This window comes from Harpia harpyja, chromosome 15, assembly GCF_026419915.1.
Source record: "Harpia harpyja isolate bHarHar1 chromosome 15, bHarHar1 primary haplotype, whole genome shotgun sequence".
In the NCBI taxonomy this organism is placed as follows: Eukaryota; Metazoa; Chordata; class Aves; order Accipitriformes; family Accipitridae; genus Harpia; species Harpia harpyja.
Window position 1 is genome coordinate 30,387,315 of NC_068954.1, and position 13,351 is coordinate 30,400,665.

The 13,351-nt window shown below is 44.8% G+C and overlaps 1 protein-coding gene across 1 annotated transcript in view; it reads right to left on the reverse strand.

The window, feature by feature from the left end:
* HOXC10 (homeobox C10) overlaps positions 1–3,143 on the reverse strand; it is a 5,056-nt gene extending 1,913 nt beyond the window's left edge. Inside the window, exon 1 of the mRNA XM_052809594.1 lies at positions 2,275–3,143. Coding sequence (XP_052665554.1) covers positions 2,275–3,058 — 784 coding nt within the window. The 5' untranslated portion in view covers positions 3,059–3,143. The remainder of the gene's footprint in view (positions 1–2,274) is intronic.
* Between the last annotated feature and the right edge of the window lie 10,208 nt (positions 3,144–13,351).

The window sequence follows — 13,351 nt, forward strand, 5'->3', positions numbered from 1 at the left end:
GCCTTTCCGTCAAGTGTATTTTCCGTGAGCTGGGGTTGTATGAAATAGCTTTGCCTTTATGAGCTGTGTGGGCACATATAGGTAAATTCGGAGGTAATTGTAATCCCATCTACACTCTCCTCACTCTACACAGTCGTATAGATACGCACACATACACTTTGCAAAGGCAAACGTATTTCACACGTACATAAATAAACACAGCAAATACTTGGGCTTTGAATTTGGTCATGAGAAAATCCTGGCACCAGCAGCCGGCCAACATTTCTGCCTAAACTGTAAGAAAAAGCAAAGCGGACCCTGCAATCGTAGCGACCTCCTCGGCACTGCAGTCGTGAAATTCAAAGAAAAAACTTGATTTAGCCAAAGGCACCTTCAAAATTTGCTGGTGTGACCTGGACCCACTTTCGCCTTTGCAGAAAACCTTGAATGCCACCAAGCCCTGGAAATCCCCTTGGAAACACTATCTCCCCCCCAAATGCTTAAATTACAGGAGAAAGGTCTCTTACCTTCTGCACGAATACAAATTCGGGTTCAACATAAACGAAAACTGAAGCTATAAAAGATTTTAAAAGGAAGCAACAGAAATAGAAGCAAGCAAAATCCGCCCCGAATTGGATCTGACCGTTTGAACACACTGCAAACAACACGAAATGCCTTTTAAAACGCAAAAAAACTGGGAAACCACGTCTTTCTCCACACACCCATTTTAAATTTAACGTCTGAAGCGAAAGAAAACCTTTATCTGTATTTATTTAACTCTTTATTTCCGCCCAATTACAAATCCAACCCAATATAATCTTCCTTTCGGGTTAACTCCCACCAAAACCTCTCTTGGCGTGGACGTTGAAGGCGCTTTGTGCGATAAGTTTGCAGGGGTTTTGATAACCTTGACTTTGCTTTTTTTGTGCGTGTGTGTGTGTAATTGTAACTCAGCTGTCAGATAATATCATTTTCCTTTGGATGCGGAATGGTTTAAAAAAAAAAAGAAAAGGAAAAAATAATAAAGGGGGGGGGGAGGAAGTGTTCCTGGGTTCTGCTTTTAAAAAGGCCAATTTTGGAGGGGGAAACGCCAGAGGATAGGTTTTGCTGGTGCCACAGACCCGAGACGTGTGTGCATGGGGGTCCACACACGACCCACATGCATGCAGCCCTGCATGCACATACAATGCCACATAGCCCAGCCATCCTTCTGCTGCTGGAGCCCTAATTATAGCACAGATCCTGACACACGGCGGATATTTTAATCCACATACCACAGGCAAACCATGCAACCCCGTTGCTTAGATCTGAGCAGTATTTTCTCCCAACTTTTCAGGGAAATTCAAGCCATCCCTTCACATGATCCCCACTCATTGACCCGAAAGAAGCCTCTCAATCCACCTAGCTTCAAATTCGGACAGGAACAAACCCGAATATTCACATACACATAGATTTCAAGCCATATGCAGTCTCTACAGTGAAAATAAAATGTGTTCAATGAAAGCCTCTTTTCAGAAAATCCCAAACTTAAAACATCTGCTCAACACACAGAAACATTTTTTGCCTTCGCAAACAAGACCTCAATTCGCCAGGAAAAAAAAAAAAAAAAAAGCTTTTTCCTCTCTGAGTCTCTCAACGAGCTTCCAAGCCATGAAATGAGCCACAGTGCACAACTCCAGCCTGAGATGTTTGTAACTGCAAATTAGACTCTACGCACTTTAATTTTTTACCCCACTTTAACACTGAGCAAAGCCAAAGAGGACAATTTCGCTTAGCACACGGAAATAAAGCATTTGCATAGAAAGCGATATGGAGGGGAAAAAAAAAAGCAGGGTTCATCTGCCTTCATAAACACAAAACCCCCCAAAGCAATCCCCCCCCGCCCCCCAAACAAACAGACCCCAAGTCTCTGCGATTTCAGAGCAAAACCACCTCATCTTATTACATTCTGCAGCGTTGATTGCAAGGACCAAATTTTTTTTTTTTTTTTGCATAAGTACACGCACAGCAAATTTTCTCCATATAAACAGCGAGAGGACGAGTTCGCAAATAGCTCTCTGCTCTTTTTTCCCAGCCCTAATATATACATTTTTTTTTAGAAACCCAACATTTCTAGGAAGAATCTTTTTTTCCAAAAGACAGCAACAATACAGAACATTATTGTGCCAATTTCTGGAGGAGAAGTTGGCAGGGTAGAGAGCACATTACTGCATATTCGCATTCCTCTTGCTCTTATTAGCTATGGATGACTACTAATTGCTGAAATTAGCTACTGGTAATGAATGATTCCCTTACCTTTTGCTTCATTGTCAGAATTGTCAGTGCTGGTGTCAGTGTTTTTATTCAGGTCTTTCTCTGCTTCCGAAGGACTTATTTTGGGTGCTGGGGCGCTTTTTTCTGTTTTAATTTCGTTCGTGGATGTGTTCTGAGTATTATCTGTTTTTGTGTTTTCGGGGAAACTCACTTTAGCCACCGGGGGCGGCGGAGGAGGTGGAGGAGGTGGAGGTGCTGGTTCCAGATGCTCATTCCTTGGGTTCAGGCTCGCCCTGGATTCAAAACTTGCCTCAAACTCATTTGGATTGCTGCAGTTTGACGTCTTCTCCATGGAGGGGTAACCTTGGCTTGCTCGGTAGTAGCTAGGAACGGGGACTTCATGGTCATTTAGGCAAGACTCAGGCATTTGGTTGGGGTAGAGGGCTGTCTCTGTGGCATTTTTTGCTCTTTTATCAGCGTTATACATACAGCAAACATTCTCTTCCTTGACATTGGTTGGGAAGGAGCAGGATGGGAGCTGTCTTGCAACAGGTTGCTCGATCCTGTACGTATTTTTGGGGTCACACCAAGTGTCTAGCTGCGAAAGGTAAGATGGATAGGTGCTGAGAGACAAGGTAGCGCTATTCACCTCGTCCCTTTTGGAAAGAGACGGGATAATTCCACAGTTCCTCATGACTCCGCAGCTGAAATCGCTCCCAGGCTGCATGTACATCCCTTGGCTGGAGGAATAATTCTCCCCTCTACAGGTACCGGCCAACGAGTCCATCAAAAACGAGTTAGAAGTCACATTGTTGGGACATGACATTTTCAGAGAGGGTTTTTAAGGAGGAATACTCCAGCCAGGGGCTGACATCTTTTTTTTAGGGGGAAAAAATATCAAGCACCATAATTATCCACGCATCGCTCAACGCCCCCCCCCCCCCCCCCGCCCTCCGCCACCCCCCCACCTCCCCCCACGTGATGCCCAGGCCAATGAGGATTGAAAATGGCCTTGATGATTCAGACGGGGACGACGTCACGGGGGTCAAGTTGGCGGCACCGGGAGCGGCACCGTGGAGCAACAGCGACATCTGCCCGCACCGGGCCGGGACCGGCCCGGGGAACAAAGGCGGAGGGAGAAACCCCCCCCTACCCCGTCCCGTCCGTCCCCCCCCCGCCCCCCGTTTGTTTACCAACGGAGCCACGCGGGGAGGAGGCAGAGGAAAAGGGGAAGGGGGGGGGCACGTTAAAAAAATTTTTTAAAATTTATTTATTTAAATTTTTTTTTTTTTCAAAATTCCCCCCCCTTTTTTTTTTTTTTAATTGGCGGGTAAAACCTAAAATTGAACCCCCCCGCCCCCTCCCCCCTTTTTTTCCCCTGCCTTCTCAGAATTGTCTTTTTGCACCCCAAAACCGATTGAGGGTTTTAATTGTTGCCTCCCTACCCCCCCCCCCTCCCCATTCTCCTTCCTCCGCTCGGCTGCGCCTTCCTCCCCCTCCCCAGCAAGGCTGGGCACGGGCGAGCTCCTCCGGGCTGAGCCGGCTGCTGCTTCTTGGCGTTATTTTTACGCTTATTAAAATTATTGGGGGGTTTGGGGGAAGGGGAGGGGGGCGGATGGGGTCGGGGGGGTGCGGGGGGGTGCCGCTTTGCTTTTGCTGCTTCGAGAGAGATGTGGGGAGAGAAAGCGCGGGGGGGGGGTGTGGAAATTGGGGAATAATTCGCAGATCCTTCAGCCGGGCATTTCCCCGAAGGTCCTTAGAGCAGGTTGGATATTGCCCAAGCAGCTTTTTTTGATGAAGAAAAAGACGGTGAAAACCTAGTTTTGCTTTATTTTCCCCTTTTTCTCTTTTCCCGCAGCAAAGCAGCTTCGCCTTCCCTGACTCCGCGAAGACAGCTTTTTCTAATTATCCACTTTCATTCCCGAACTGTCTTAAGTTTCTGGGCTAAAATGGGATGTGTGGTGCTGTGCAGGGAAACAAACAACAACATAATTCCTCGTGGAGAGGAAAAAAGGGGTCGAATTTGTGAGAAGGGAGCGACTTTCAGATGGTGAACTGCAAGAGTGCGGTGGTGTGGTGGGTTTTCTCCCCTCCTGTCTGTCCGTCTGTCTGTCTCTCCGTCTGCTCCCTCTTTCTCTCCGAGAAACGTCTACTGGGGGGTAGCAAAAAAAAAAAAAAAAATCCAATCTGGGACTCGCTAAATATCATGCAGAAGGCTTCGCGAACTGAAACTTGCCCGATTTGGTCGGATGTTATTTGATTTTCATTTTTTCCTGGGGTGATTTCACGAGGAAAGTTACTTTTCTCTCCAATATTTCCTCTCTCCTCTTTCGTGGCGCAATCCGCTGCGATGGGAGCTCAGGTTGTTGTTTTCTTCTAAATTTTAAATCTCCGAGCAAGATTTGATGCCTTAAATACGACGGAATTTAAACCTGCGTGGTCACCGTGCCCTCCCCCCCAACTTTATTTTCTTTATTATTTTCTAAATCGTCTAGTAATAAAGCTCTATAGGTTTTTTTCATCATTTTCCCCGGCGTGTTGCAGTGCTGGTGGGTGAACTCTGATTTTAGGTGAAGCGGCGCATTAGGGCAATGGCGAATAAATAAATAAAAAGGGAGATAGCCCGGAATTTCAAGATCATTACGATTAGAAAGAGACGGGTTCAGAGTCACTTTCAAGTGAAACAAAAAGAAAACGCCACCTTTCATTAAAAAAAAAAAAAAAAGAGGGGGGAGAAAAAGAAGGGGGGAAGAAAAAGAAGGGGGAAAAGAAAAAGAAGGAAGAAAAAAGAAAAGGAAGCAAAATCGTAGGGGAAAAAAAAAAGTACGTCTGAGCAGAGAAAGTGGAACTTGACCGTTTGGGGTGATTTGTAACGGTTTAGAGCAAAGTCCTGCTTAAATATTCTCACGTCTGCAAACCTGTTTTCCCAAAGATTTTCAAAAGCAGGGCTGTAAAATTCCCCTCGACTTAACTTTCAAGAGCCTTGCGGGTCTTCTCTCCGCATCAAGTGGGACGAGTTTCAATATCTTAGGCCGAAAAAGCCTAAAAGTGCATAACCCTATTTCGTGTGCCCCCTTCCCCAGCACAGTAAAAGCTTTCGTAGGCTTCAGACGCCATTTGGTTCCCCTGGAAAGCTATTTGCGACTTTATTGCCTCTATTTGTGTTATCTGCATAGGTCTTTTTAAAACAGTTTGATAGAAATCGTTCAGTTTTATGATATCCAACGAAAATTCCACATAATATTTATAAGCAAAGAATAAAACTTTAGTATGGGAGCCAATATTTTCTCATTTATAGGTGATGAAATTAAAGACCAATGCAATTTTGTATTATATTGCTTTTTTTTTTTTCCCCCGGTTTGATTTTTTTTTCCCCCTCTTCTACTTTATTTTTGCAGCTGATGTGGCTGGCCAATAATTTATGCCGCTCAGTCAAACAGTTACACATGTGCATTTTTTGGGACACCAAAATTTGACCTCATAGTTTCCTGTATTGTCTGCCTAAAGATTAAATATGTTTTCCTGATTTTTTCGCCCTGTATTCTAGTGGGTGCTTTTGTCGAAGGCGATATGAAGGAGTTGCAGGGAGCACATCAAACGTGACTTTAAATAATTTGAATCTGCTTCTCTGCAGAACCAGGCGCTTCGCAAGAGCATCTCGAGCAAACCTCCCCATCCAGGTTGCTGGAGAGAGAAAAAAACGGGGCTGGAAACCTCATCTTTTATGAATGTGTAAACGTTGTGAGTATAAAATAAAGATTTACACCGTTCACAGGCGTTTTGTTTACCAGTTTTTGCCAGCAGAAGGTACCGGTGCAAATGTCTGAAGGCTTTCAAGCCTGTTTCGCGAGTTGCTAATCAGCATTTTCGGGAGCAAAGGGGGCTGAGTAAATATCAAATCGGATTGTTCATAAAAATATGACCTGAATATATCTCGAAACTTCACCGTGATGGGTTTTTTTGGCCATGGAAGAAGGAAGTTGACGTTAGGAAGCAGCACAGAGGCGTCTCCAGGAGACCGAATATTGTTTAAAGTTAAAAATAATTAGAAGTATGATAAACATGGGTCATTAATGGAAAGAGAAATAAAATTCATCAGCCTAAGTGGAACCCCCGTTGGGAAAAATGCTTTACTCTAATTACAGAAAATAAATACGAACAAATGCTATTAAAACTTTAAAGGAGAGAGTCTACCCGTGGTAAGGACTTTAATAACCTACTTTGAATTTTACACACTTTTAGGGGAACCATATACACGTCCGATGTTCATCCCCCGCCGCCGTCGGGCTCCATCCCCACGCCTTTCCTAGAAAGCTCCTTCCCCACCCCCCCACAGCCCCCCCGTGGGTTCAACCTGGCCTTTTTGGGCCAGTTCAGGGGGTTTTACCCCAGTTCAGGGAGTTTTACCCCACTGAACTCCGAGACACACCAACAAAAAAGTGGGGGTTTGCCTTTCTTTTCACGGGTCCCGTTGTGCCGGGGGGGGGGGGGGGATGCGCGGAGCGGGCTGTCCCCACGTCCTCCCATTGTCCCCAGCGCCACAGACAGAGCAATTGCCCTAAAACGTCCCCAAATCAGCGCTCGGGATGCCAGGGAAGCCGGGGACCCTGCTAGGCAGGGACGAGGGGATGGGGGGGGGGGGGGAGAAAAGATGCCAGAAAACCCCCTCTTCTGCTCATCACCCCGAGGAGTATATAAATGTCTGCAGTTTCCAAGACAAAGCATCTCTCAGACTTCCCCGGAATATTTTACCTGTCCCCTTTTCAATCTAATTATTTAACCGTGAGTTATGTGTAGAAAGTGCTTCTTATGCCCATTGTATTTTTTTCCAAGTTTTCTTACGGTTTTATGACAAACATTCATTTTCGCTTCGAGGAAGTATTTGGTAGCAACACTTTAATGATTACCTTAAATTTGTATTTCTGCCCGGTATTATGCCCCATGTTGTAGCGGAAATAATTCTGATTTATGACAAAGTACACTGGAGTACAATAACAGCGATGCAAAAATAAAACCCACGCCTTTATATGTTGGCTTAGAAACTGTAAACTATCACCACAAGAAATCTATCAAACTTTACAATCCCTCTTACCCTGCTTCCTTCTTTCTGAGTAACTTAAGTCAAAGAATTATGGAATGATATTATGTTCCTTGAGGTGGTATTGAAAACTGTGTTCAAGCTTTTCTACCCCCAACATAGCACCCATGTACTGGATGGAGTTTGGACCCTTTTCCTTTCCCTTTGATCATGAAGGCGAAATTTGGAAAGTGTAATTCATATATAAGCAACAGCAGGCAGGGTGACAGAGCACAACGATGTGACACGGGGATTTTGGAGGAGTTTATTCAGTGCTGAAATGTTTCCTTTAATTTTCCAGCCGCGTTAACAAACTTAAATATTGCCCCCCCCCTTCCCGGGGAAAAAAAAAAAAAAAAAAAAAAAGAGAGAGAATTGTTTCTAGCAGAGGTGGGGAAGTCCGGGTGGGAGCTCTGGAAATGTGGATTATTGCTCGTTTGGAAAATTAAAGGTGATTTTGGGTGGTTTGGGTTTGGGATTTTTTTTTTTTTTTTTGGTCTGGGAAATGCTGGTGGCTGCGCTGCGGTTTTTAAGCTGCAAAATCACTGAGCGGATGATGGCAATGCGGATTTTGGAGAGCCCCTTTCATGAAGTTAAAAAAAAAAAAAGTGAAGTTGAAAGAGGCGAAAAGTAACGATGAAAGGTAAAAATTGAAAACAATGAAGGACGTGCTAAAATGTGGCTCTGCCTTGCAAGTTAAGAGCAAACCTCAAAGAATTCCTATTTTTCACATATGACGATAGGAAAATGATTTCTTTCAAACTTTGTTAAAACGCTGGTAATTTAACAGGCGCCTTTGAAGCGGCAACGCCGGTCTGCTGAGCGCTTCAAAATAAACATTATTGTTTCAATTACAATTTTAACAGAATATGGAGAGCACGGCGAGGACGGGAGATTAACACTCACGTTTCTCCCTGAGAAAGAAAAAGCAGCAACTGGGCGGAAAAAAACCCCAATAAATACAAATTTCACACCTATAGCATGGAAATAAGCTGGAGATAGTGGAGCTAAAGCCTGACCTTTTAATTTCGCTATATTTGCTCAAATTTGGGGGGCTTTACCTTCTAAACACAGATACCGCCGCAGAGGGTGAGAGTACTGAGAAACATATGTGCAGGGAGAGAATTTTCTTTACAAACCACTGTAATTCTCCCTTTTTTTTTAATTTTTAAATATTTTCTTCCATACCTGCAGCCCTCATCCCGAGAGATAACTTCGCCTATCTCCTGCTTTCTTAATCACACGCTCTTCGCAAACCCCAAAGAGTTTCGGCTGTTTTAACCGTCATTTGTACCGTCACATACGGTTTATATCAAGCACATCTTTAAAGCAGAGGACTGCAGATTTTCTTGAGCATGTATCACTTAATTCAAAGAGAGGAATTAGGCCGCTTTTTAACAATTAAAACGAACGAATTTACTTTGCTACTTGTAGCACATAAACAATTGTAATGTTTACATTAAGTCTTCCCCCCCTTTTTTTTTTCCAAAATGAATAAAGTTTTTTATGGGCTCCATCAGCAATATGTTCCAGCCTAATTCCTCAACTCCAGATTAAAAAAAAAAAAAAAAAAAAAAGGCAAGCCTTATGAGGTTGCAAACCACATTCTCGTGGTTTCATGTTGTAATTTAGAAGTTATCAAAAGCAGAGAAACGTGCTTCCATCTAACATATGCTGTGCATCCCTCTATCCCCCAACTTTATGAAAGGCGGATAAGCCAGGCCTTAATGAGCCGCCATTTTGGGGCAAAATAATATAAGTCATATTTTTAACATATTCCCGGAGGGCGGAGGGGCAGCGCAGCCCTGAGCCTCCCCCCACCCCGGCCAGCGTCTCCTTTTTTGGGGGGCTATTTATTTTTAGGGGGGTATTTATTTGGGGGGCCTATTTATTTGGGAAGGCCTATTTATTTCTGGAGGTCTATTTATTTGGGGGGGTCTACTTATTTTTAGGGAGCTCTTTATATTTTGGGGGGGGGGTGTTAAAAACTAAATCGCAAGTTTGCAAACGCTTCTCCTCAAATCCGCGATTCCTTCCCCAAAGTTTTTTCCCTCTCCCCCCCCGCCTTCCCCCCTTCCCTCCCTTCCCCTCCCTCCTCCTTTTGCCGGTGGCTTTACAATATTTCAGCAGCAAATTCGCCGGTCCCCCTTCGGCAGAGCGGTGCTTCAGGAGAACCAATTTAATCGCCTTTCGCCAAGGTTATGGGCCACCGGGGTCCCTGGGAGGGGGCTCCAGGACCTGGGAATTGCTGCCTGCTTTGCCTGTACCCAGCCCTGCCTCTCCGTCGGGAGCAGCTATTGCTCCTATAAAAGTTCCTCGTACACAAATAAATGAATTCACCCCAGGATCCACAGGCGAGGATTAGCTCAATTGATGGTCGATTCGAGTCCACTTGCCAAAACCACTGGCTTTCTTCTTCGCTTTTGCGAAATCCCGGCTCTGGCCAAGTTGCAAACCAACGTCAGACCCGTGAGGAAAAGTGGAAATGGTCAAAAGGATGGAAATGGTCAAAAGGAAGGATTTCCCCTCGTGGCTATTGGGTGCCGCTCTCGCGGAGTTGCTCAGCTGAAAGTTGTTTATTTACAGGCCACCACGGAGGTTTCGCCTTATCACACAGTCAAGTTTACGTGCTCCTGCCCTGGCACCTTCGGGAGAGGCTGCGGGGGGCCGTGGGGTGCTGTGGGTGCAAGTGAGTGCGTGTGCGTGGGGGTGCGCAGCCCCATCCAACACGGCGAGGATCTCTGCACACTTTAATCCGGCATTTGCAGCTCTTACAGATCCCCCCTCCCCAGTCACGCTTCTTTTTTTTCTTCTTTTTTTCCTTTCCCCCCCTTTTTGTCTTTTCTTTTTTCCCTTCTTTTCTTTTTTCTCTCCTCTTTCCCCTTTCTTTTCTTTCTTTCTTTTTTTTTCAAAAATGGAATTAATTTTCTTTGTATAGAAGCCAACATAATTGAACATTATTATCCTGCAAGAAGCCAATTAGAAGCCGGCCCCCTCGCCTCCTTAGCTCTCTGCAATATTTCACAACAAAGTCACCCAGAGCTGCTTCCAATATGTTGTGTATGAAATCCAGGGAGCAATAGGAAACAGGTTGGGTTGGTGTGTTTGTACGTCACACGGAAAGGGCCTTCGTAATTAGTCTGGGTGTCATTAACGTAGAGCACAGAGCGAGCTCCCCAGCCTATGAGGGAGGCTTTATTGTGATGGACATCCGAGGTAGGAATAAAGTTGATGGAAAAGCCTAAATGCGTGCTGGGAATTAAAAAAAAAAAAAAGGGGGGGGGGGGAAGAGGAAAAACTTGTAAAACTTTTACGCCAAACAAAGTTATAAAAACTTTTCATGCGTTAAGATATCAAAAGGTTTATAACAATAATAAAGAGTGTGTGCCGTGTGTGTTAAACCTGCTTCGAAATGCATTAAATGCTGCGCGGCTGAGTTAAATATTAAGCATCATAAACGCCACGCGGGGTTCAAAATCAGAGTTTGGGGTTGGGGTTTTTTTTTTTTCGGGGGAAAAGTGTGGGGGCCCCCCACCCTGACCCCCCCCGGCTCCCTGGAGGCGGGGCGGCCGGGGAGCCGCGACCCTCTCTGATTCCGCTTTATTACAAAAGGGTTAAAGGTGATGGACTTGACTTTATTGAAGTTCAAAGACATCATATATTCACATTTTTCTTCCTGTGGGGCTCACTCCCACCCCTGCATCCCCCGGCCCGCCTCGGAAAACCCCTCGCCATGGCAATTTGGGGGGTTCTGCTGTTAAATAGGAGCCGGCCCCCAAAAAAACCCGGCGCCGGACCCTCCCCTCGCCCTGCCGCATATGTCACCCTCCCTATAGGTGCACGCACACTGGGCTGCCGAGATACATATGTCTCAACCCTGTTCTGCTTGTACGCTCCCCCATTGTGGTACCCAAAGCATCTTCAGTGCCCCCCCCTCCCCGTCCTCCGCCAGCCCCTTCTCCCCCCCTCCCCAGAACATTAACAGCCCTTTTCCTACATGGCACTGATGCTTAATGCTGCTGTAAACTCCCACATGGTCTATAAACTTGGATTTTACAACTAGCATTCCATTTTAGCTCGCGAAAACTTTGAACTAGGCCTACAGTTTCATTGTGCTGCAGTTGAACTGGAGCCTTGGAAAAGGCGGGGGGGGGAGAAAGCGAGGGAGGGGGAGAGAGGGAAAAAAAAAAAATTCCCTGGGCAAGACTCCCTTATTTGTTTACTATTTACTGCGGAAGTCTTTTCCTTTAGCCAGACGGGGTAATTAAGAAAAATTAAGCTGTTTAGTGCTGCAGTCTTTATTACAATGTCTAGACTAGCCGCTTTTGTCCGGACAGCCGCTGCTGTTACGGAGCATTAACTGCCGCTTCTGACCTCCCGATATTCACCTTATTGCACCTCTCTTTAGTTTTCCTAACCTTGGGAAGGTTTGGCAAACACTCATTAAAGAAAGGTGCTTTTTTTTTTTTTTTTTGGCTTTTTTTTTTTCGGGGGTGGGCGGTGGAGGATAAGCCCCCTCCTCGGGCTGGTCCCGGCGTGCAGCTACATCTGCCAGGAAGATGGCTCCTATCTTCATCTTGTCTATTTTACTTTGCAGCCGGCAAAAAAAAAAAAAAAAAGAAAGAAAGAAAAAGAAAAAGAAAAAGAAAAAATCCCCTCCTTTACGCCTAGTTTATTGAATGTAAAGCTTAGGCGAGATTTTAGGCTGGGGACAAGCGTCCTTTCATCAAGCAGGCTTTGCAAAAATAAATAGAAAATAAAGAAGCGTTTTGCTATCCACGGAGCCCCTTTTTTCTTCCCTTTCCCACTCTTTTAATGAGAAACATGCCTCTGAACATCCTTTCAAGATCATATCGTGACGGGTCTATCACGAAAGCTTGAAGTTGGTTCGCGTTTAATTGCGCGGTGGGGGGGGGCGTAGGGTGTTTGGATGGGTGCAAACGAAGAGCATTTTTGTGGGTTTATCATTTTTTTTCCCTACCGTTGTCAAATAAAATCAGAAGACACCATCAAAGGGTTTTTCATTCAACAGGGTTGTATTTAAAAGCAAGTATGAGAATTTTACAAGAACACGCTCAATGGATGGGAATATAATGTGCTGTTTCTTGGCTGCTGGGGGTTTTATTCCCCCCTCTTTGTCCCCCCCCACCCCCCCGCCCTCGTCCATATGCGCAATCCCATCGCTCCACATCAGAAAGCAGGAGAGCATCCAGATTGGAAACCTCAAACATAAACCAACAACCCCCCCCCAAAAAACCAACCCTTCCGAATTGTTGTATGTACACAAAATACATGCACCACATCACCAACGGCATCTTCGGGATTTCTTTGTCCTGGAAAACGTTGTGTTGCTTTCGGACACTGCGAGAAAAAAGTCATTGTGCAAACGGGGGGGGGGGGGGGAAGAAAAATCACTTTTACGCCCTGTGCCTGGGAGTTGAACTTGTTTTCCTTAAGCAGGAATTTAAGGACTTGACTTTGCATTTGTGCTTTGTAGGTATAAGGTATCCTTGACTTATGGAAATGCAGCTCGTTTCTCGGTGTAATTAGAGTTTCATTCTTTTTTTATTATTATTTTTTTATTTTTTTAAGAAGACTAATATATTGTTCTCATGAAAATGCAAAAAGATTAACTACAACCGGAAAACAGCGAAAGACATCTGGAGCCAAATTCAGAGTAGGATTACTGGGCCAAGAAAAATCCTATAAATTTCAGTTCGCTGATGAATACAATGAACTCCACACCAAACGTGTACTCCAAGGTGGAGGTTTCATATTAATACCAGTCCTATTAGAGTAGATTGCAGTGAGTCCCATGAATATGGATGATGATATTTCTGATATGCATTCAGGTATTTAAACTCCTATAGAAAAAAAACCCACACCACAATGACCGCAAAGAGGCTTTTAAGAGGGGAAATTCTAATAAAATGGTCAAATAAAATCATAATGTAGAACAGCTTGCAATGTCTTTATTTGCCACAGAATTTCACAGAGTATCCCGGGGACTCACTTTACATACACAAAGAATTTTTCTTAATT